The sequence below is a fragment of the Emydura macquarii genome, unplaced genomic scaffold (genome assembly GCF_026122565.2).
Source record: "Emydura macquarii macquarii isolate MOO-44397 ecotype Brisbane River unplaced genomic scaffold, CSIRO-AGI_Emac_v2 contig_320, whole genome shotgun sequence".
NCBI classification, from domain to species: Eukaryota; Metazoa; Chordata; order Testudines; family Chelidae; genus Emydura; species Emydura macquarii.
The window spans coordinates 7,141,678-7,162,084 of record NW_027130457.1 but is presented as its reverse complement, the minus strand read 5'-3'; the positions used below and the strand labels follow the sequence as shown (position 1 = coordinate 7,162,084).

General features: G+C 40.0%; 1 protein-coding gene and 1 long non-coding RNA gene across 8 annotated transcripts in view; both read left to right on the top strand.

The window, feature by feature from the left end:
- Positions 1-11,423, top strand: part of OTULIN (OTU deubiquitinase with linear linkage specificity) — a 31,238-nt gene extending 19,815 nt beyond the window's left edge. For all 6 annotated transcript variants that reach the window (XM_067569946.1, XM_067569935.1, XM_067569941.1 and 3 more), the window contains 3 exons: positions 3,874-3,999; positions 5,891-6,160; positions 8,578-11,423. In XM_067569946.1, the coding sequence (XP_067426047.1) occupies positions 3,874-3,999; positions 5,891-6,160; positions 8,578-8,772 (591 nt within the window). In that variant the 3' untranslated portion in view covers positions 8,773-11,423. The remainder of the gene's footprint in view (positions 1-3,873; positions 4,000-5,890; positions 6,161-8,577) is intronic.
- Positions 11,424-12,864: 1,441 nt separating this feature from the next.
- LOC137167669 (uncharacterized) overlaps positions 12,865-20,407 on the top strand; it is a 31,266-nt gene continuing 23,723 nt past the window's right edge. For both annotated transcript variants that reach the window (XR_010924163.1, XR_010924165.1), the window contains exon 1: positions 12,865-13,044. This is a non-coding gene — a long non-coding RNA (uncharacterized lncRNA). The remainder of the gene's footprint in view (positions 13,045-20,407) is intronic.

Below are 20,407 nucleotides of genomic sequence, written 5' to 3'. Positions count from 1 at the left end.
TCTCCTCCAAAAAGTGCTCATGGAGGAGGCCATGAAGACAGGAACAGCATCTGACCAGGGACACCGCCCTGAAGAAGGTAGGAATGGCCCCTCTTCTACAGTCCTAGGCAATTCCAAGACCTCTGCTCCTGTTGGGCCCCTAGAGACTCTGGAGAGCAGAGCCAGGGCAGGGAAGGGAGACATAACTACTCCCACAAAAGCAAAAGATTGGGGGTGGATGGGGTGGAGTGTTATCTGTCCAAACCTTTTAAAAAGAGGCAGAAATTATCTGTATCAGGACGACCTAGTATCAGGAAGGACTGGACTGGGACTTCTTCGAAGGACAAAACTGCAGCACCCTCTGGTACTGGGATTATTTCTTCAGTGCAGAAACCCTCAGTGCCTTTGGATCCGGCACCCTCTCCTTCCATGACCTAAGCTGTGGAGACATCTCCACTGACTCCAGCTCACTTCCTGGCTCCAGAAGACAGTCTGCTTCTTCCGGAATCAGAATCACCTCTCCTTAATGCCTGGCACCAGGACTTCAGCCAGTATAAATATCGTTATGGTACCTCTCTCTGTCCCTGAGTAGGGATCAAGCCAGACTCTCTGGTACTATAAACAAGAAGAGGTCATCACTGCCTCCTCCAGTACTGAGGATTCCCCCTCTGGATCTCGGATCAGAGTCTTTTGAGTTGGCAGAGAACTATGAGAGACACTTGGTTCTGAATTATACCTGGGAAGGCCTCTTGAGAGGATTGAGCCCAGACAGAACACCAGGGGTCTTCACTGCATCTCACTCCTCTTGTACAAAAGAATAGCCCTCATAGTCAGTGGAATTTATCAGGGCAAGGTTGGACACTATTACAGGCAGTGCATATTTATCAGACAACTGCTTCCTGTCCATCACTGGGCTCATAGAGTGAATTTGTTTGAGTCCCAGAACATCTATGCAATCCTGCCTGGTGCTGTTTTATCACATGGTTGCAAGTATTTATTTGACTCCATTTGCAAAGCTTCACCACAGGTATATACAAGCCTGGTTGTGGTCTCTCACACTCCATGCAAGTACAGTCTTAACTTGCTCACTGTGGTTCCCCAGAGGGTCTTTAGCCTTCCTTAGCAGTTGGGTGGACAGAAGGAATGTATATGTTCGGGTACCATTCAGCTCCCCACTTCTGACAAAGACTAAGCACAGACACAGCTCTCTTAGGTTGGGGAGCACACAGGGAGAAACAGGTTGCTATGGGGACATAGTCCCCTCAGGATTCCATAGGTCTCTCCTCGCATTGACATATTGGAACTAACAGCAGTCAGATTAGCCTGTGAACAGTTCTTCCCTTGCAGCTGTGGACAGTCAGTCCAGGTGTTAGCAGACAATATGACAGTGGTCCAGCATCAAGTAGGGAGGAGCATGCTCTTAACAGCTTTCCATCACCCTCTGCAAACCATACAGTTTACCCTAACTGCTACCTCCTGCTAGGGATCCACAATGCGCTGTTGGATCCTCTGAGCAAACATTTTTTCACCAGGAAATGTTACAAGCAAATTGGACAAGATTTGCCTTTGGTATAACCAATAAGGAATTCCTCCTTTACATGCTAAGATTCCAGGCATACTGGATTACCTTTGTCTTTAAAATTTGCGGGCTATCTCAGAGTACACCTAGCAGCCATCAACATGTTTTGCCAACTGGTAGACACCTACTCTGTATTCTCCCACTCATGCGCTGCCCACTTTCTGAAGGCATGATTTAAGTATTTCCTCTGGTATCAACCTGAGACTTGAAACTTTGTTTTATCAACCCCGAAAGGGTGCCCGTATGAACCTGCGGCATCCAGCTGTCTGCTGCATCTTTCTAGTAAGATAGTGTTTGTGGTTGCTATCATGTCAGTTAGAAGAGGCTGGGAGCTAGGGGAACTAGTGGCTGAACCCCATATACGGTTTTCCACAAAGACGGGATATCTGAGATGTTATCCTAAGTTCGTCCCTAAGGTGGTGTTGGACTTTCACATTAACCAAAGTATCCACCTACTTGTGTTTTTACCCTAAACCTCATTCCAGCAGGAAAGAGGTGGCGTGGCAGTCGCATGTGCATAGAGCTCTTGTCTTCTAGCTGCTAAAAACAAAATAATTTTGAAAGTCCTCTAGACATTGTGTCATTTGCAGAACATATGAAAGAGAGGCCATCTCTTCCTAGAGGCTATCGAAATAGAACTCAGGGTACAGTCTATTCTGCTATGAAATGAACAGTGTCTCCCTTGAGGACAGTGTGTGAGAACTCACTCAGCTAGAGCTCATGCAGTATCAGTAGCTTCCCTTAGCGACATCTCTAGTGCTTATGTCTGCAAAGCAGCAACTTGTAGTTCTGTACACATTGCTTGAGACTATGCACTGGTGCAAGCAGCTGCTTCTGAAGCTTCTCTAGGCAGGCAGTTCTGCAATCTGTGGTGTCATAGGACTCTGGGCACCCATCTCCTTATAGAAACACTGCTTGTGAATCACTTGAAATGCACTTCACATAGGGACAATCACTTGAAGGAGGATGGGTTACTCACCTTGTAGTAACTTGAGTTCTTTGAGGTGTATTTATCCGTATGTGTAGTGTGCTAACCACCCTCCTTCCCCACTGCCTGGTTTCCCCCTATTGAAAGCTAGTGGTAGAGAAGAACTAAGAGGCGGCAGCCTGGCAGCCCCCTTTACTCCATTGGTGTGGAGCACAAGGAGAGCATGGGTGCATGCATGGACCACATGGACACTGTTAGAAGAAAATCATTGGTCCTGGGTGCATGGGCAACCTGAAGTAACTGAAGTGCACTATGCTTAGGGATAACACATCTTAAAGAACTCAAGTAACTACAAGGTAACTCATCCTTTCATGCTGTTGTGGTAAAATGTACATATTTAAGAAATAACAAGGATCTATGTGGATGCTAGCATCTTCTAAATTTCCTTTTCTTTCAAGGAAAATCTTAAACTAAACTTATGATCAAAGAAAGGCAGACTAACTGCTTCTAGAGTTCAGTTATGCCAGATGCTTTGGGTTGAATGTGTATTTCTTTGGACTATTAGTTTTCTCAGGCCACTTGAAACTGGTTTAGGATCAAGTTTTGAAAACAATATTTCAGCTCATTAGTATTTGACAATTTAATACACAAAACTGCAGATCTTGACTCTCATCTTACACTGAATAAGCTGTGCTGATATGGTTTAAAGAAACACCTTAAGTGCTGCTACGGCATGTAGACCAAAATAAAAAGGAGACAGGCAAGAGTTAATTACAATATTTTGCAATTTTCTAAAACTTTGTGCATTCTTTCAAGAATATTGAAGACTACAAAATATCCATAGTATGGGCAAAACCCTTGGCCTTACCTTAGCTTTTTTTTTTAGGTGGTCTAAGTGGTCTATTGTAAAGTGGTGGGTTTTATGCCACTAGCAGAGTCTTCATCCTCATTCAGTCCTTGGCCTGTCTATTAAGAATACCCTTTTTATGTGGAACTGAACCAATATTAATTTCACACAGTTCCTCAAACCACCAGCAGTTAGTGACTGTTATAACTGATGTGAACTTAAATTAAAATTGTGCTCTTGGAATGGATCTGTGGCTGGCTCTTGGCCAAGTAATGGTAATCTTTCAGGTGCTGATTTAATTCCAGCTATTATCCAACAAGCAATGCAACAAGCCCGTTCTTTTCTTTAAAAAGAAAAAAAATGGTGGTATGCTCTTCTGCACATGACAGCTTTTCTGAAGAATATATATGAGGGTACCATTTTAAACAGCAACATGTAGCAATATTTTCAGTCAAATATCACAGGTTAGGTTGAAAGTTTTACTTCAAGTTTTGTCTTAATAATTAATAAGTTGCTCGTTTTTCTTTCTCAACTTTGTAGCTTCCAGAAAAGCTGCTGAGCAAATACGACTGGATCAAACAGTGGCAGCTAAGACAGAAACTGGGCAGGAAGATGGGAGAATTAAGTAACGAAATTAAAGACTACTTAATACTTCTAAGGAAGAAGGTTGGATAAATTATATGTTTACTTTTCTTAGTGAGTTGCAAATAAGTATGTTTAGCTCTTCACCAATTCAACCTAAATTCTGGTAGAGTAAAATTATTATTCTAGGAAGGGTAACTGAAATTAGTTAACATATATCGAATTTATTACACTAATTAAAGCCAATAGAAAACTTCTAAGAATAGAAAATGGAATTTAGAATTCTTTAGTATTAGATTAATATTTAAATCTTAGATTTCACCCCGTCCACCTTAAGGCACTTACTTTGCCTAAGAGCACAAGAAAAGTGGGAAGACTTAACTTATTCCTGGAACAGTTTTGCGAAGAGATTCCTGCCATACAGTTAGGGAACTGATAAAACACATAACACAGACAACAAAATGATGAACATGATATACACAAATAATGAAGGAGGCAGCTTGAGACAGTGTGGAGTGTATTACTGCAACTCAGTAAATGTTGCACTAACTCGATGCCGCGACTCGTTATATGTCATTACCTGGTAGTGTAATACTCCTGCTAGGGTGACTTGGCCTTTCACCCTACTTCGGTAGATAATTGTGTTCCAAGTAAGAGTTCCAAGTAATTGTGTTCCAAGCTCATTTGGGGAAAGAGCTGTGTGCTTCCTGGATTAGACCTTACAAATTTAAGACATTTCTAGTCTTCATGGGCATTAAAAATCCCATGTTTCTAAAGAGTTGGAGATTTATCCTACTACAATATTTTTCATTCACCCCCACACTACTGCTGTTGGGCAGTCTACTGGCACTCCTCTAGCACTCCACCTTCCTGTTTTACTCGAGATTTCCTGCATTTATGTAGTACCACAAAGTGTTTTGGAAATCTTAGGGATGAAAGATGCTATATAAATGTAAGATACCAAAAGGGTGTGAGGAACTATATTTCACCATTACAGTGTAAAACTTTTAATGAATCTTCTTGCATTTCCTAATTTGTGGAAACTTTATCTTTCTTTCTTGAATTAACTGATACATAGACTAATCTGTTTAGTCTGCTGTCAATATAAAATTTTATTACTGTAAATACACAGCTATATGTTCACTCTCACTATTTCATTTCATGTGTACCATGCATCCTTAGTTGGAGCAGAGGCGTGTTCTATCTTGGACAAATGCTGTTAATACCTGAGAGGCAGTTGGGTGATGGATGGCTGGAAGCAGTGATAGAAGGACTGAATCTTTACTCCCCTTATCATTCGTGTGTGTGTGTGTGTGTGTGTGTGTACATATAGCCATTATAGCATTTATAATTTATCTAACTTTTCCCAAGTGCTATACTCTTTATAGATTAGCATTTGATTTGTTTTCTTATTGTAGTATAGAATCTGCTTAATAAAATGTTCTAACTGGTTCTATTATTCATGTGTTCTATGTGCATATGTTTATATTTTTATTTTAAATAAGCACAGATTTACTACTTCAAATGCTCATGTTTGTTATATGTATATTTTATGCAATTTCTGTGAGTACTAGGAGCAAAATAACTAAAGCACTGTGGGTATTTGAGATGCAGTGAGAATATGAAAATACAGTTTTTATGTAACAGCCAATGAAAAACTGCCTCTCTCTTATCAGACTCTCTCTCTCTAACCCATTCTGCCTTATTTTTCTCCCTTTTTCTTTTCTAATCTTGGCCTCCTTTCCTATCCCTTTCTGATACTTGTTGCTACAGGAAAAAGACAACAGCAGCAGCTACAGCTATGGGAGTGTTTAAAATAAAGGAAGTTTTAAAAAAGGGCACGAGAGAGCCTTTTGTAAGGCCAATTCAAAGAAGCTATGCTGAAAACGTGGCAATCTACTTTTGAAAAAGGTCCTTCTTTCCTTTGCAATTATGAATATCACTTATGTTGATAATCCTGTGTTTGCTTTTATAGTGGGAGATTATGAGTGAAATGAAAACTCCTGTAGAGAGACAAGCAGCTTGTGATGAATTGTTTACAAATGAAGAGGAGGAGTACAGCCTCTATGAAGCTGTGAAATTTTTGATGCTGAACACAGCCATTGAATTATATGATGATGATAAAAAAGGAAAGAAAGTACCCGTGTTCTCATGGCTACTCTTTGCCCGGGATACATCCAGCAACCCCAGTCAACTAATGAATAATCACTTGAATCAAATTGGTCACACTGGAGGCCTTGAGCAAGTAAGGAGAGCGATATATGCATTATAGTATAGATGGTAGTTTTCTAGCCTCTGAGGCTGTGTTGCTGTGGTAGGAGCAAAACTAACCAGAGCATGAAAACATTTTCTGAAATACTTTGAGAAATGAGCAAAGCTCTAGCAGCTTAAGTTTGTTGCGGTTTGATGCTTTTAAAAAGGTTACTGCTCAGTAAATGGCGTAAAGCAATACTTGTTAGTGATATAGTTAAGGGTCTGTGCTCATAACTGCAAATCCCTGTTTTCTGGAGCTTATAATTACTGGATAACAAATTTTGCTCATTTATATGTAAGGGATTTTTTAGTAAAGTAAACGAAGAATTAGATTAATGCCTTGCATGATTCTTATTGTACTAGAACAGGCCACTGCTCTTTAATTATTTAAAATTTTGATTGAAATGTTAAAATAAAGATAAAAGTATATATGAAAAGATAGCAGCACTGAATGCATTACATAAGACACATACATGTTTGAAACAAGAACTGCATAATAAATCCATTATCTGACTGATGGACATTTTTACTGCTCTTGATTACCTGTAAAATGACGTAATTCATCTTTGAGGAAATGTAGCTACCTAAATGAACCATGACTTAATGTGTATGTCACAAAAACTGGTTAATGAAGATGTTGGAGTGAAAGATAGTGCAAACATTTAAAAAAAAAAAAAAAAAAAAATCAGGAATCCTGATCTCAAAAGAGGACAGGATTCCTCAGATCAGTGGCACTGCCCTCGTAAGTGTAGCTGCAGGGTAAAAGCTCTAAGTGCAGTGCTCAACTGTGCATGTGTTAATCAATAATAGCTAAGGGCCAGATCCTGTTCCCATTTAGGTTTTGTATTAAACTCTAATTGACTTTTATGGAAAGAAGACTAGATGCTGCTACTTAGTTCCACCTTTTCAAGTTGGCTAATCATCAACTGCTTTTAAGATGTTGACTTTTCTTGGGGTCCAGCTTTGTCACCCTGGCTCGCATTGAGTTGTACTTTACTCTGTGACTAATCCTCTTGAAATCAATAAGACTATTCTCATAATAAGTTATGACTAGAACACTGTGCCTGGCTCTCTCTGCGTGCACAAGGCAGGGAGGAGGGAATGGGAAAACTCTTCCTCTGCTATCTCGCATCCATGCAGGCAACAGGCCTAATAAGGTTCTTGTATTTGCTGAACACAAGGACTACAGATGCTGATGCTACTGACAGCGCTAGTCTCTACAAAATGGAGTGGGGGTAATGGCCCTAACCTGCATGCATACATAAATTACCATCATCCTTGTTTCAACTGGCAGAATTGGCTGGGTGCAGACTTGAGTGGCTGCCCGCAATATCTTCAAGTGTGGTGGTGGCGCAACACTCATGTTCTTCCTGGCATTTCCTGGAGAAGCACCATGCCTTCCAGAACTTGTACTGAGCAACATATCTCTGTACTACTGCTGTTGGGGCTGAAGAGCTGTTCCTTAATGGCACAATAGAACTCTGTCACAGCAATTCGTGCAGTAGTGTTCTTGTTTAACTTTGTTGAGGGACATGAAACTATCTAAAGACAAGTTGGGACATATATTCTGAGTGCATAGATATTCTTATTCTTATTTTCAAATTTATATTTCCTTTATATAGAGAATTTCACTGCTTTTGACATGTGTAGCACCAGAAATTAAAGTCCTGAAATAATCTAATTTATACAGTGTGGATTGCGTCCAAGGTTCCCCTTCACTGTCTTACAATTCTCTTGTGTAAGTTTAATAAATAATACTAAGTGCTAAATGCTGATTTAGTTAAACAAAAGCAAATGTATATCAAAGTGCTTTAACAGTTTTTGGTTTTTAAATGTAAGAATTCAGGCTTTGTCTAGGGGGAGACACATCTATTGAAACGTGTCTTAGACTGAATTCTTAACATCTAGTGCACTTAGACTGATTCCTATCTCTCTCAGTGGAGTAAAGGAGCATTCAATGGCTGGTAGCCTCTATTTAGGAAATGATACAGGTATAAGTCCAAAATTTTAAATCATGAATGTTTAAAGATAGGTACCTTAAACACTTGTTTAAGTGGCCTTATTTCTTTCAAAAGCCTTGAACACTGTAGCTGTCATTTTGAAAGCAAGTGGCTTGATTTTTTAAAAAAAATATGGACAAACTATTTCAGTGCCTTAAGCATTTGAGTTTGAAAATTTTGACTATACTGTGTAACAAGCACATTATGTGGAATCATTGTGTACTTGAACCCTGAGAATGGCCTTCCCGAAGGATGGAATTTCAATGTATTTCCCTGTATAAGGGAATCTCAGTATCTCTTTGAGCATCATTCTCTGGTTTAAGGGTCCTTTGATACAGAATAACACTCCTCCAAAATACACATTAGTATTATGCATTACATTCTAATTGATTTTTTTTTTTTAACCTAGGTGGAAATGTTTCTTCTTGCATATGCTCTGCAGTATACCATCAGAGTTTATCGATTGTATAAATACAGCACTGATGAATTCATCACCCTTTATCCCAATGACCCAGAGGAGGACTGGCCTATGGTGACTCTTCTAACTGAAGACGACAGACATTATAATATTCCAGTCAGAATGTGTGAAGAGACTAGTTTGTAAACAAGAGATTTTGGCAGATTTATAAATTTTGATATGCAGTTCTGACCTGGATGTTAAATTTCCAACACTATTTTGAAATAAAGTCATGATGAGATTTACATGATAGAACCTACAATACTTTGGATCTCGAGTTACAGAAGTTTGAACTGAAATACCAAATAGGAACTTGGTAGCGGGCTGACTTGGGGACAGCAGGCCTCATGGACTGGGGACTATTGAGTCCTAGCATAAGTCCTGGGATGGCCTTGCTGGGTGGTCTGTGGGCCTGAGTGGCCGAGTTACAGTTCATCGTTCCCTAGTGCTCTCTGGGTTCTCCTGGCTGGACTGGGGATGAGGAGAAGGTAGGGAGACCTGGGCCCTCCCTCTTCACCTGTTCCCAGCCCCAGGGGAAAGTGGAGAGGAGTGTCTCCTGCTGATACACCAGACCAACTTCCCCTGGGCTACTTCTTACCTCTCTGTTCTCTCCTTTTTGGAGCATGATTGCAGCACTGTGCCCCCTCCCAGTGGAGCATTCCCAATCAGTCTCAGCAGTTCAGATAGTCAAATACTATCTCAGCTCACTTTTGTGTACAGTTATTCTCCTTTGTCAGGGAGCAGGGGAGGGAAAAGAATTAGGCCCCTAGCCTCGCAGTGAGGTCTTGCGTACAGTCCAGAATCTTGTGAATGAGGGATCAGGGCTGATGGAAATTAAGATTTTTTTTTTTTTTTTTGCTAAAAGGGCATGGCAGAGAGACTTTGTGTGTATGTCACCAGTTTGGATCCTACTCAGTTCTGTATTGTCTGAAAGTCAATAATGTGGTGGCATTTTGGCAGTGTATGTGAAATAAACTAGTGTCAGTCCAGTTCGTAGTAGGCTGACCAGACGTCCTGATTTTATAGGTACGGTCCCGATATTCAGGACTCTTTCTTATGTGGGTGTCTATTACCCCCCATGCTCTGTCCTGATTTTTTCACACTTGCTATCTGGTCACCTTAGTTCCTAGTGAACACAAGCCAATATGAAAAAAAGCTGTTACCTGGCATATTTGTTGGAAGACTCAGTGGAGAGGCTAAGGATTTGACTGGATCTGGAGATTGCACTAGAAACCCGGCTACGGTTGAGCCAAATGAGAACGCAGTGTGAATCTTGCCCTACTGCTGCCTATGTTTTTTCTGTGGGCCAGCCATTCTTCAGGGCTTTCAATCTCCTTTCACAAGTGTTTACTTAAAAAAAATAAATAAATAAAATAAAAACAGTGGAAGAATAATGCACCAGTGCCCTGCAATGTTGTCATAGTTACAGGGTTTTCTATCATAGCCATATGGATTTAGTTAAAGCTGAAATGTGGCATACAAATTATTGGAATAGGAGTAAAAGTTACTTTAAATGGAAAGCAAACCAGACTGTGGTAGCTGAGTATCTGTCCCCTTCCAGGAAACGCTTTTTACCCAATCAGATTGGACCCTTTAGGCTGATTTTTATTTAAAGGTATACTAAAAAAACAGCATTATAGAAAATTCTGTTGTGCTGTTCTATTGAATTATCTTAACTTTTAAATTTATCTTGCATGTTCAGTCCATAAAAAGAACTGCTTTTTGAGAATAGCCTGATATGAAGTCATCGTTTACGTGGGATTTAAGTTTTTCATTTTAAATGGTGAGGGCTAGCTTCTGCTGTCAGTTACTCCTGATTGTCACCAGCATAACGGGAGGCAGAATCTGGCCCCCAGTTCTTAACTAGAAAAGGGGATCGTATGTCTGTAGTATGTAAGGGCTTCTGGATATTCTGAGTGTAATGTGCTTATTATAATATACAGTATGTATTGACCACACTTTGATATCCCACAATGGCAATAAATAATGGCTCTATCTTTTGTTATATGTACCCTATTAAAAATCATTAGCATGGTGTTTTGTGTCAGAAGGTTCCTGGAAACTGCAAGGGAAGATTATATAACAATCATTGTGATAAAGAATATGTTGAAATCAAACGGGGTATAAGGGATGTTGCAGTTTCTATCAACTTACTGGTGGCATGTGAATAACCAAGAAATTGCCTCAGGACTTAGTGATAGCAAAGGAAAAGGGGAAGACACTTCTAATTTTAAGTTTACATTGGCTGTTACACTTCACCTGGACTTTGTAATGGGAAAATAGTATAGAAGTAATTTTTTCTGATCAATATTCTATCTTGAACATTGCTGTCTTTTTGTTTTTAAGAAGGGTTATTGTACTTGAGACTAAAATGAATGAGCCTAAACAAAACACTTCAAAAAACATCTTGCTTTAAATCATGGGTTTTTGAGTTGTGCAATGTGCAGGCATATATAGGGTGCAGACTTGCGGCCCTTACTTATGTGAGCAGTCCCAGTGCCTATAGGGCAACCTCTGAAAGGGAGGCTTGAAGCATCAAGCCTTCATAATTGATATCCATAGAATGTGGTGGAAGCCTGAATACTGCTAAACACTTGGGACTTGCTTCTCTATAGGTGAGTGGCAAAACTACCACTGACATCAGTGGGAACAGGGATACTTCAAGATATTCAGAGAATAGAATGCATGTTACACTTGTGAAAATATTTTAATGCAAAAAACTCAATTTTCAATTATGTTGTATACATACGTTAAACTAAACATCTATTTCACATACATTAAATTTAATATTGACTGCAGATGTTTTCCTTTATTGAGTGTTCCTGAGTGGACAGATATTTGCTTTCAGACTTATATTTTCTTCTATACTTAGCTGAACAAGCCTTCACTGTGGGGGATGCCACCTCAGTTGAAAAAATAAATGAAGAAACTAAAATGGTGGGTGAGGAAAGAGAGTGGTGGTGTGATCCAGCTACTCGTATTCCCCTGAGTATTACTCAGTGAGGGCTTACCCATGTCAGCAACAGCTGCTCTGAGTGAAGATTGCTGGGTTGGGCCCCTAACTTGTAACAGTTAAAACACTGAAATTGAAACATGTTGGATAAGTAGCTCAGGTATCTGCTGTTTTCCATCTACCTACCTATGTACTTACATGACCATCATTATTGTAGTATCTGAGCACCTAGGTAGTAGAGTTGAGAACTTCGCAGTGTGGTGTCTTTTTTTTTTTTTTTTAAACAGTTCCCACATAATCATTGTGCATTTCTCCCCTCTAGTCTTACTATTTATGTTCTGTCTTATGTCTAATTTATTAGTTGCAAGCTTTTCAGTGGTGGGACCATGTCTCTCTTATTTGAAGCAGCTAGCACACTTCTGGGTGTTGAATAAAAATACATATTGGCCTGATTCTGCTCCCATTTTAGTCAATGCCAGAGTACCCACTAACTTGTGTATTTATTCCTATTTGTTTTTTAAAACTCTTAAAATATATTTTTCAGTGGAGCACAAAGGGAATAGAGCAGCACTTTCCTGCACAGAAGTGCTTAATGAAAGAAAGAAAATGCAGGTGGATGATCTTTAAATTTTAGAATGCTATTAATTGTCTGACCTTCCCAGCATTCTAAAGTAGGTACTAGCTGTGTAGGCTTCATGAGATGGTATTTCTAGAGCTTAATTGAAATGTGTGTGGTGAATGAATTATTTCAGTTTTCGTCCTTGGTTGTATTAAGGAGGCTAAAACCCCCTCTAAATATATTGCATGAATGTGCCGGTTTCTTGTGATACCATACATAGGCTTAGATTGAGCATAATCTAGGAGTTTGTCATTAAATGAAGAAATATTCACTGACTTTGATTGTCCTCTAAATCTAATCAGTTTCAAGCAAGTTTCCATTAAGCATGGCTTCTCAGAGAGAGAGAGGAACCATAACTTGGGAAATTAAATAAGGGAATTTTTCTGACCCCCGCAGACCCCAGGCTAAGATGGAAAAGCTTTAGCTTTTCAGAGGCCTACTAGCAAGAGAGCGAGCTCAGGGCTTCCCTCCCCACATGATAGATGCCAAAGGGGCTCATTCCTACCTGTTTGCTCCTGTGTTATTTGTTGTCAGGGTATCTGGTGCCTGTGGATAGACTGAGCCCAGCCCCCCTGGACTGGAGCAGATGAGCCCAATCCAGTTAATTGAAGAGAGCTGGGCTACAGCTGGGCCTATGAAGGGTTGCTAGTAGGCAGCTGCAGGGAGGGAGGACTGAGACAGGCTGAGCCCTAAGGAGGGAAAGCTACAGTGGAGTGGAGCTAGTTCCAGGGGTGGGTCCCTAGAGCAAGGGGCTAGGGAAGCAACCCTGCAGCTGCTACTTCAGGAAGGGAACAAACAGAACTGGCTGAGGCTGCAGAGGCCCTTAAACCTGGGCCCAAGGATTGAGGTAAGACTGTTCTGTTTGTTAAGCTCTGTTCTGAAAATAAACTTTCTTGCTGAGACTGGGTGTGGTAGTGCATGTTTTGGAACCAAACACAAACGAAGGCCCTGGTGACATTTGTTGCTCCTGATCCAGTAAGGTAAAGTAAGGTGGTGGCATGGCAAGAAAGCCCAGGTACATTATGAGCTATTGAAGCTGTGAGGGGTACAGTTTGATGGGAACCTGGTCATGTTATTTTCAACACCTCCCACTCCTGAGTATTTGCTTCTTTTTGTGTCCTCCTTGTTTTTCTTTAAGTTTTATCGCTGTGGGCCAAATTCTAAAATGGAAGAAATCTTGAGGAAAAGGAAGAATGTAATGGAGCTATGTGCTCCAGAGCTTAGCCTTGTGGATTATCAGGGAGGGGAACAGGGGTTATGGTATGGAGCTCCCCCAAAAAGCTGGTTTGGTGTGTGTGTGTGAGAGAAACTCTATTGGCTGAGCCCCTGCTATGCCCACTTCCCTCTGCTTCTCTCAGAGGACCCCATTGTGTGCAGAGGGTGTTTAGTCTTTCTGTGCATGCTCTCTACTGCTTGGCCCACTAGTATGAGACAACTGCCTAGTTCCCAATCTGAGCCTAATCCTGGGCAGGTTTACCTGTCTGTCAGAGGCCCAATCACATACGTGGCTTGGGACATCTTGTCCTGTGCAAGTATGGTGCAAATTATACTATATTGGACAGATGAAGGGCATAAAAAATGACAATTTATAGATTGGGTTTTTTTTCTGTGGCACTCATAGAATATGAGCAGCTTGCAAATGTTAATGAAGTTATCTACACACACTTGTGAGGCATGTGAGTGTGTTTCCCCTTAGAGAGAGGGTGGCTTGCTAATTAATGAAGTATGTGGCAGTTGAGACCAGGACCTACATTTCTCAAGTCCCTATCCAGCCTTAAGATTCAGAGCATGAAGATGGGAGATACGATTTTTCTTTTAATATCATACCTGAGTCACCAATCTTCTTCATGTGAAATGTGTGATTACCCTATTGTAGGTGGCTATGTTCCATAAGCTGGGTACTAAGTGGCTGTTCTACCTAATTCTGAATGCCTATAAATATACTTGCTAGTATTATGGGCAGTTTCTTGTTGCTGAGCTTTTTAATGATGTTCTTGCATGAGATGGATGTACCTGCAAGATTGCAAGTACCTTTGGTGGTATATTGGTGCCTTTTCTTCATCTCTCTCCTAGATGAGATGGAAAATCTTAATCTTCTGAAAAATTGTTCCTGGCCCAGACAAAGACCTACTTGTTCAGTGTGAGTTCTAATCTATCATTGGCTTAGTTAATTCATTAAACCAATCTGTTACACTGAGCAAAATGTAGTAGTGTGTCATGGATCTTCCTTAACAATTTAACTGTTTTAGTAATACACATATTGAGTTACAGCACGTGTTGTAAGGGTTGCCTAAATGCCTGAGCTTCAATGTTCAAAACAGCTTCTTTTTTTGTACTTCATGTCCACTGAAAATGTTCACTTACGAATGACCTTTACTACTACTACTGAAACATTCAAATGTTGTAACTCCAGGATTTCTGGTTTTGTTTGCTTTGATTCTAATTGCTTTAAGGAGAAGAAAAGGGACTAAAACTGGCCAATTTAGGTTCCTTGTGGACTAGATCATTTTCACTCCTGTTTACATCAATGAGTGGTTTACGTCAAGATTTGAGTTACCAATGGCTAAGACAGTCCTGCTCCCTACACCTAAATACAGAGCAACTTTGTAGTTGTGCTACACATTGAAGCTCAAGGTGATACTGTACATGTATGCAGATCCTCTGTCCAAAATGAAGTGCTCTGAAAAAATGGTGGGAACTGGCATAATCTGGGAGCAGCACTTTGATAAAACAGTGTTTAAAGTGTCCTTCAGTGACCTGGTTCAATTTTTAAATGTTTTTTGGTGGGGGTGACGGGAGGGAGAGTGGGTTGCTGCATCATGAGACTTGCCCCCTCTCCTACAGACACTAAACTACCAAAAAAAACCCTCTGTTGCATTGAACAATAGTATAGACTGCAGTCAGCTACTGCACCTGTATTCTGCCCTGTAACTGGGGTGTTGGAGGATGACAAAAGATTGTTTCCCTCTACCTCCCATCCTCACTCTATGGAGATCTGTATAAACTCCTTCACTGTGGCTTTGCAAAGGAGACAAGGAATTATTATTAGGGACTGGAACATCAAGCTTGTCAGAAAGTTAGCTTTTTCTGGTTGCCAGCAGATGTCACTGAAGGCAAGAGAGAGAGTATGGAAAGTTTTAGAGCTTTATTTTGCCCAGTTCATTCATAGATTCCAATGTGATGCTGTGGCCAGAGGAGCTAATGTAAATGGGACTCTTGAGTCGGAGTAGTGAGGATATTTTACGTCTATCTTTGGCACTGGTGTAACTGCTGCTGGATGTTGGTAAAATGGAGAAGGTTCAGAGACGAGCCCTGAAAAGAATTAGAAAAATATGCCTTAGAGCCATAGTCCCCAAACTTTTTTGGTCATGCCCCCCTTACACAGTCTGCAGACGCTCAGGAGCCATGGCTGGGAGCCAGGAGCTGTGGTCGGGGAGGGGTAGGAGGTGGTCTGAGCAGGAGCTGTGGCTGAGGCTGGGGTGGGGTGCTGAGGCTGGACCTGCAGCTGTGGTTTGGGGCAAAGGTGTAGTTTGACTGCTGTATTGGGAGAGTGCAGTAAAGCATGCGTGTGCACACATTCATGCTGAAGGCAGTTACCTTGGCTCGTTGGCTCTCTTCCCCCCGCCTGGAGTGGTACCTGGGCTGCTGGTCTGGGGGGATGTTCCAGCTTAACGGGGGAGCCCCAGATGCTGCTGGTGGCCAATTCCACACCAGCTATTGCGGCGCTGCTGCTGCTCTGGTGGTGCTGGGGCCAAGGGGATGCCACATGCTGGGCTCCTGCTCCTCCCCCCCCCATTCCTGTCTCCCCTTCTCTTCCCCGTCCCCTGTCTCTTCCTCTCCCTGCTGTCCTTTGCCCCATTCCATCTCTTTCCCTTAGCCCACCTTCCACTCCCCTCTTGCCCTGCCCCCCACGGGCACTCACCATTGTACAGGAAGAGACTGGCACTAGACCCAGGTGGCGCAGTCCAGCTGCCCAGGAAGGAAGGGAGCCAGAGCGTAGGAAAACGGCTGCTCCGTCCCACACCATCACCACCACCACTCCCTGGGAGCTGAAATGTGCCGGTGGAGGCTGGGGGGTCCTTGGGGAGGTGCCAGACACATCCCCACAGGCCAAGCTGAGCAAGCTTTGCACGGCAGCTTGGCGCTTGCAGAAATTGAGGGAGGGGAATGGCACGTGACCCCCCACGTGACACTCCCACATGCCTCACTTTTGCTTGGGAGGCGATGCCCCCCTGCACCCTTCCAAACTATAGCCATGGCTTGGGGCAGGGCTGGAGCTGGGCTGGGTGGCGCTCCCTCCCCATAGGGGCTGGCCAGGCCCTACCGTGCTCCTCCAAATGTTCCTCTGTACCCCCTAGAAGGGCATGCCTCACAGTTTGTGGCCCACTGCGTTAGAGTGATAGACTCCAGGAGCACAATACATTGAGCTTAACAAAGAGAAGGTTAAGGGGTGACTTGATTACTGTCTTTACATAGCTACATGGGGAACAAATATTTAATTAATGGCCCCTTCAATCTGGCAGAGAAAAGTGTAACATGCTTCAATGGTTGGAAACCGAAGCTGAAGCTAAGTAAATTCAGATGAAATAAAGTATAAATTTTTAACAGTGAGGGTAATTAACCATCGGAACAATTTACCAAGGGTTGTGCTGGGTTCTTCATTAATCACTGACATTTTTTAAATTCAGATTGGCTGTTTTTTCTAAAAGATCTGTTCTAGGAATTATTTTGGGGAAGTTTATGGTCTGTGTTATACATAAGATCTCCCTGGATGATCACAATGATCCCTCCTTGTATGTTGTGTATGCTGCTGTTTCCAATGATGACAATATAAATCAATTGTAATTTAAAAGAACACTTTAAAATTAAATGTAAATAATACTTTTAGGTCCAATGCCGTAGCCTTTATTTGGTAAAATCCCCCTACTGACTACAGTGGGCAGGCTTGCCTGAGTAAGAACTGCCAGCCTTGGCCTTTCCTCTGTTTCTGAACATTCAACTATGCTTTATAGTAAAAAGGATAGTGAAGAAGGCTAAGAGAAATAGTTAAAACTCTGCAGCCAGTGTCTGCAATTTTAATAATATATTCAGTGTTGAGGGCCGTGTGGGAGCCTGAATTGTTTCCTCCTTTATTAAACTCTTTGTGGGATTTCCCTTCTGCAGTGGGTTCCACTTCCCAGCATTTGCATAACATTTAGGCCCTGATTCTGCAGTGCTAAATTTATGAGTGTTTACTCCAGTGAATGCTATTGAGCTGAAGGGGACTACTTGGATGAGAAATTACTCCTTGCTGGCTTTGTGGCGTGTTCACTCTGGAAGCTCTTCTGCTTCATGTCTCTGAGGCTAGGAGCTTGGGTCAGAAGTGGGTATGACTGGACCAAAGGAGCCTACTGTCTTTCTTTTTTTGTGGTGAATAGCCGAGCAGTAATGAATATAATAACTACTTCTGTCCAACTCTCACCTGAGCCAGTGCTTACAGTGGACACATTTTACGTAGTTGCGGGCAGCAGAGCTGGCAGTGAAATAGCTCGTAAGAGAACAATACTGCCCTGGTTAGCTGGTGGTGGTGAAAAGACGAATGGTAAGTTAAAGGGTTAATCCTTAATTTTTCTTTGTCTTATGCATGTTCCTACTTCTGGGATGGGCCAGCCGGTATTGTGCTGGCCATAGCGCCCAAGGAGTGGGCATATGTAGAGCCCAGCTTGAAGAATTCTAGTCACAGGTCATTTTCCCCTGCCCTCTCCTGTGTCTGCAGGGTTACAGGGCCTGCTGCCTGTAATGGTGCCCTCTTACATTCCACTCCCCTTCCCAGAAAACAGTGAGGTGGAGTTTCCTTGCTCTTCTCTTCCCTCCTGTGGTAAAACCTGCAGGATATGTAGGATATTATGCTTATGCATTTTGTAAGAAATACTTTTGACTAAAAAGGTTTTAAAATAAAAGAATATTGGATATGGGTAAAGAGTAAAATAAGAAAAGTATTTTTTATTTTTTTAACAGGTTTGCAAAGCTGGGCACAACTTTAGAAAAAAAATATTTGAAAGGAGCGCGCCCTCCTTTATTATTCAGCAGTATATATTTTTTATTTTGGCTGAAAGAATTTTTTTTTTTGTTTTTTATTGGCTGGGTACTAAAAGGTTTACACTTTTTTTGACTGCCTATTACATACATGGGTTTTTTTATATAAACATTTTTACATGTTTATGCTAATAAATTAATTTTTTATGCAGGGTGTGTGATAATATTTTAATACTTTATTACGCATGCATTTTTTAGGGTGCTTTTTTGATTTTTTTTTAATAGGATTGTTTAATTAGGAGTTTTTATTTTAGAAAGGCAATTTTTAATTACTGGGCCTGTTAATTAGCTAAGTTGGCACATAACTTTAGCAAAAGCAGGAAGGGGGTAGACCTTAGTTTTTTTATTTTATGGTTTGTTTTTTATTTGTATTTAGGCACTTGATGTTTGTTTGGCCTTTAACTTTTTTTTTTATTTATTAGTTTTTTTTGTTTTGTTTTTTTTAAGCATTTTTTAGGCTTGAAGCTGATTAAATAACTTTTTAAGTTAATATATGCATATAGCAAAAGTATTACTTTTTTATACCTACAACTATTTTATTTTTTTTAACACTTAACTTTTTTAGTTCTTTTTTTTTTTTTTATTCTAAAATAAAATATGTTGTTTTTTAATTTTTGAATTTATTGATTATTTGCTTTAGTTTTTTATTAATTTTATTTGAAAATACTACTGGGGTGGTGGGTTTTACTGACATTATTAATAAATTAGTGGTATTATATTTTTTAATGGTGGGAGTAGTTACTAAAGTTATTTTTTTATGCTTTATACTACTAATTTTTGTATGAGAGGTATTAAGCAAGGAATAAATAACAATTCCCCCCAAAGCCAAAAGTATTACAAAGAGTATTTTTTTTTAGTTTTTAAAAATGGATTTAAATTATTATTTTTTTTTTTTAAATGCTTTAGTTTATTTTTGCACTGGGACATGAGCAAGCTTAACCATTTTATTTGTAATTTTTTTAATTGTTTTTTTTTTATTATTAATTTGAATGCAGCAGTTGGTCAGATTAAACTTTTTACATATTTTTTTTTTTTGAGCTAATAAATAGTTTAATGCTAGGCGATTTTGATAAATTGTTGTTTGCATCTGAGTGTTTTGTTTGGCCATTAAGTTTAAAGCAATAGCTGTGTCATTTGTTAATAATTTTATTACAGCTTGTAATTGAATGAGCCTGTTTAACAAATATATTGGGGTTTTGTATTTATATATATTATTTTTGGCCCAAGTGGCAGGTTTATAATATTGGATTATTTGACTTGGAGGCCACTTATTATTTTTTTAATTTTTTATTTTAATGTTTGTAGTATTTATGAGAGCCCTTTTTTTTTGTGAATTGAGATTTTTATATACTAGAATATTTAGACGGTTACCCGTTTCTATGGGTAACAAGAAAAAACTTGGTTTTATATATTTTAATGCACAGGACCCTTTCCATTTTGGGGGTAACTTTGCATAAGCAAAAGTTCCACATAGCCAATACATATTTTTTGGGGCCTCCTAAGGAGAAGTGGTTTGAGTATTTAATTGAGAGATCCATTTCTCAAACTTAGTCTTAGTGAGATTAATTTGCTGCCTTAGCTTATTTGACCACTATTTAGTGCTATGGATAGTTTTATTATACTGATAGGCAGATTTATATTTTAGGTGTTTTACGTTTTTTGGAAAAGTTTTTCCTTCTTTAGACTAACAGAGTTTTGCCACTAAATTAGTGGACAATACTCATTTTCTTTCTATTCTGGTAGTCTAAGTTACATTGGCTACAGAATAATTTATTTTTTTAGTTTTTTAAGGCCATTGTTTTTTTATAGTGGTTTTTTTACATATATAACAATTTTGAACTTTTAAGGTTTGTGCCACTTTTTCAGCAAGATGTACAAACATATTTTTAACTACTATTGGGATTGGGATTTTTTTTTTTTTTTTTTTTTATAGTAGGAATGAAAAACATATTTGACTTCTGTTTTAGGCAGGGTTTGAGCAGTTATATGTATACGAAATGTATTTTTTATAGTTATTATTTTTGAGGTCTGCAACTCAGGGTTTAAAATCTGCATTCTAATAGAATAAGAGTGGGGAAATGTTTTTGTGTTAATTTTAATTTGTAGTTTTATGGGGTTACAGCTGCCACTTTGGC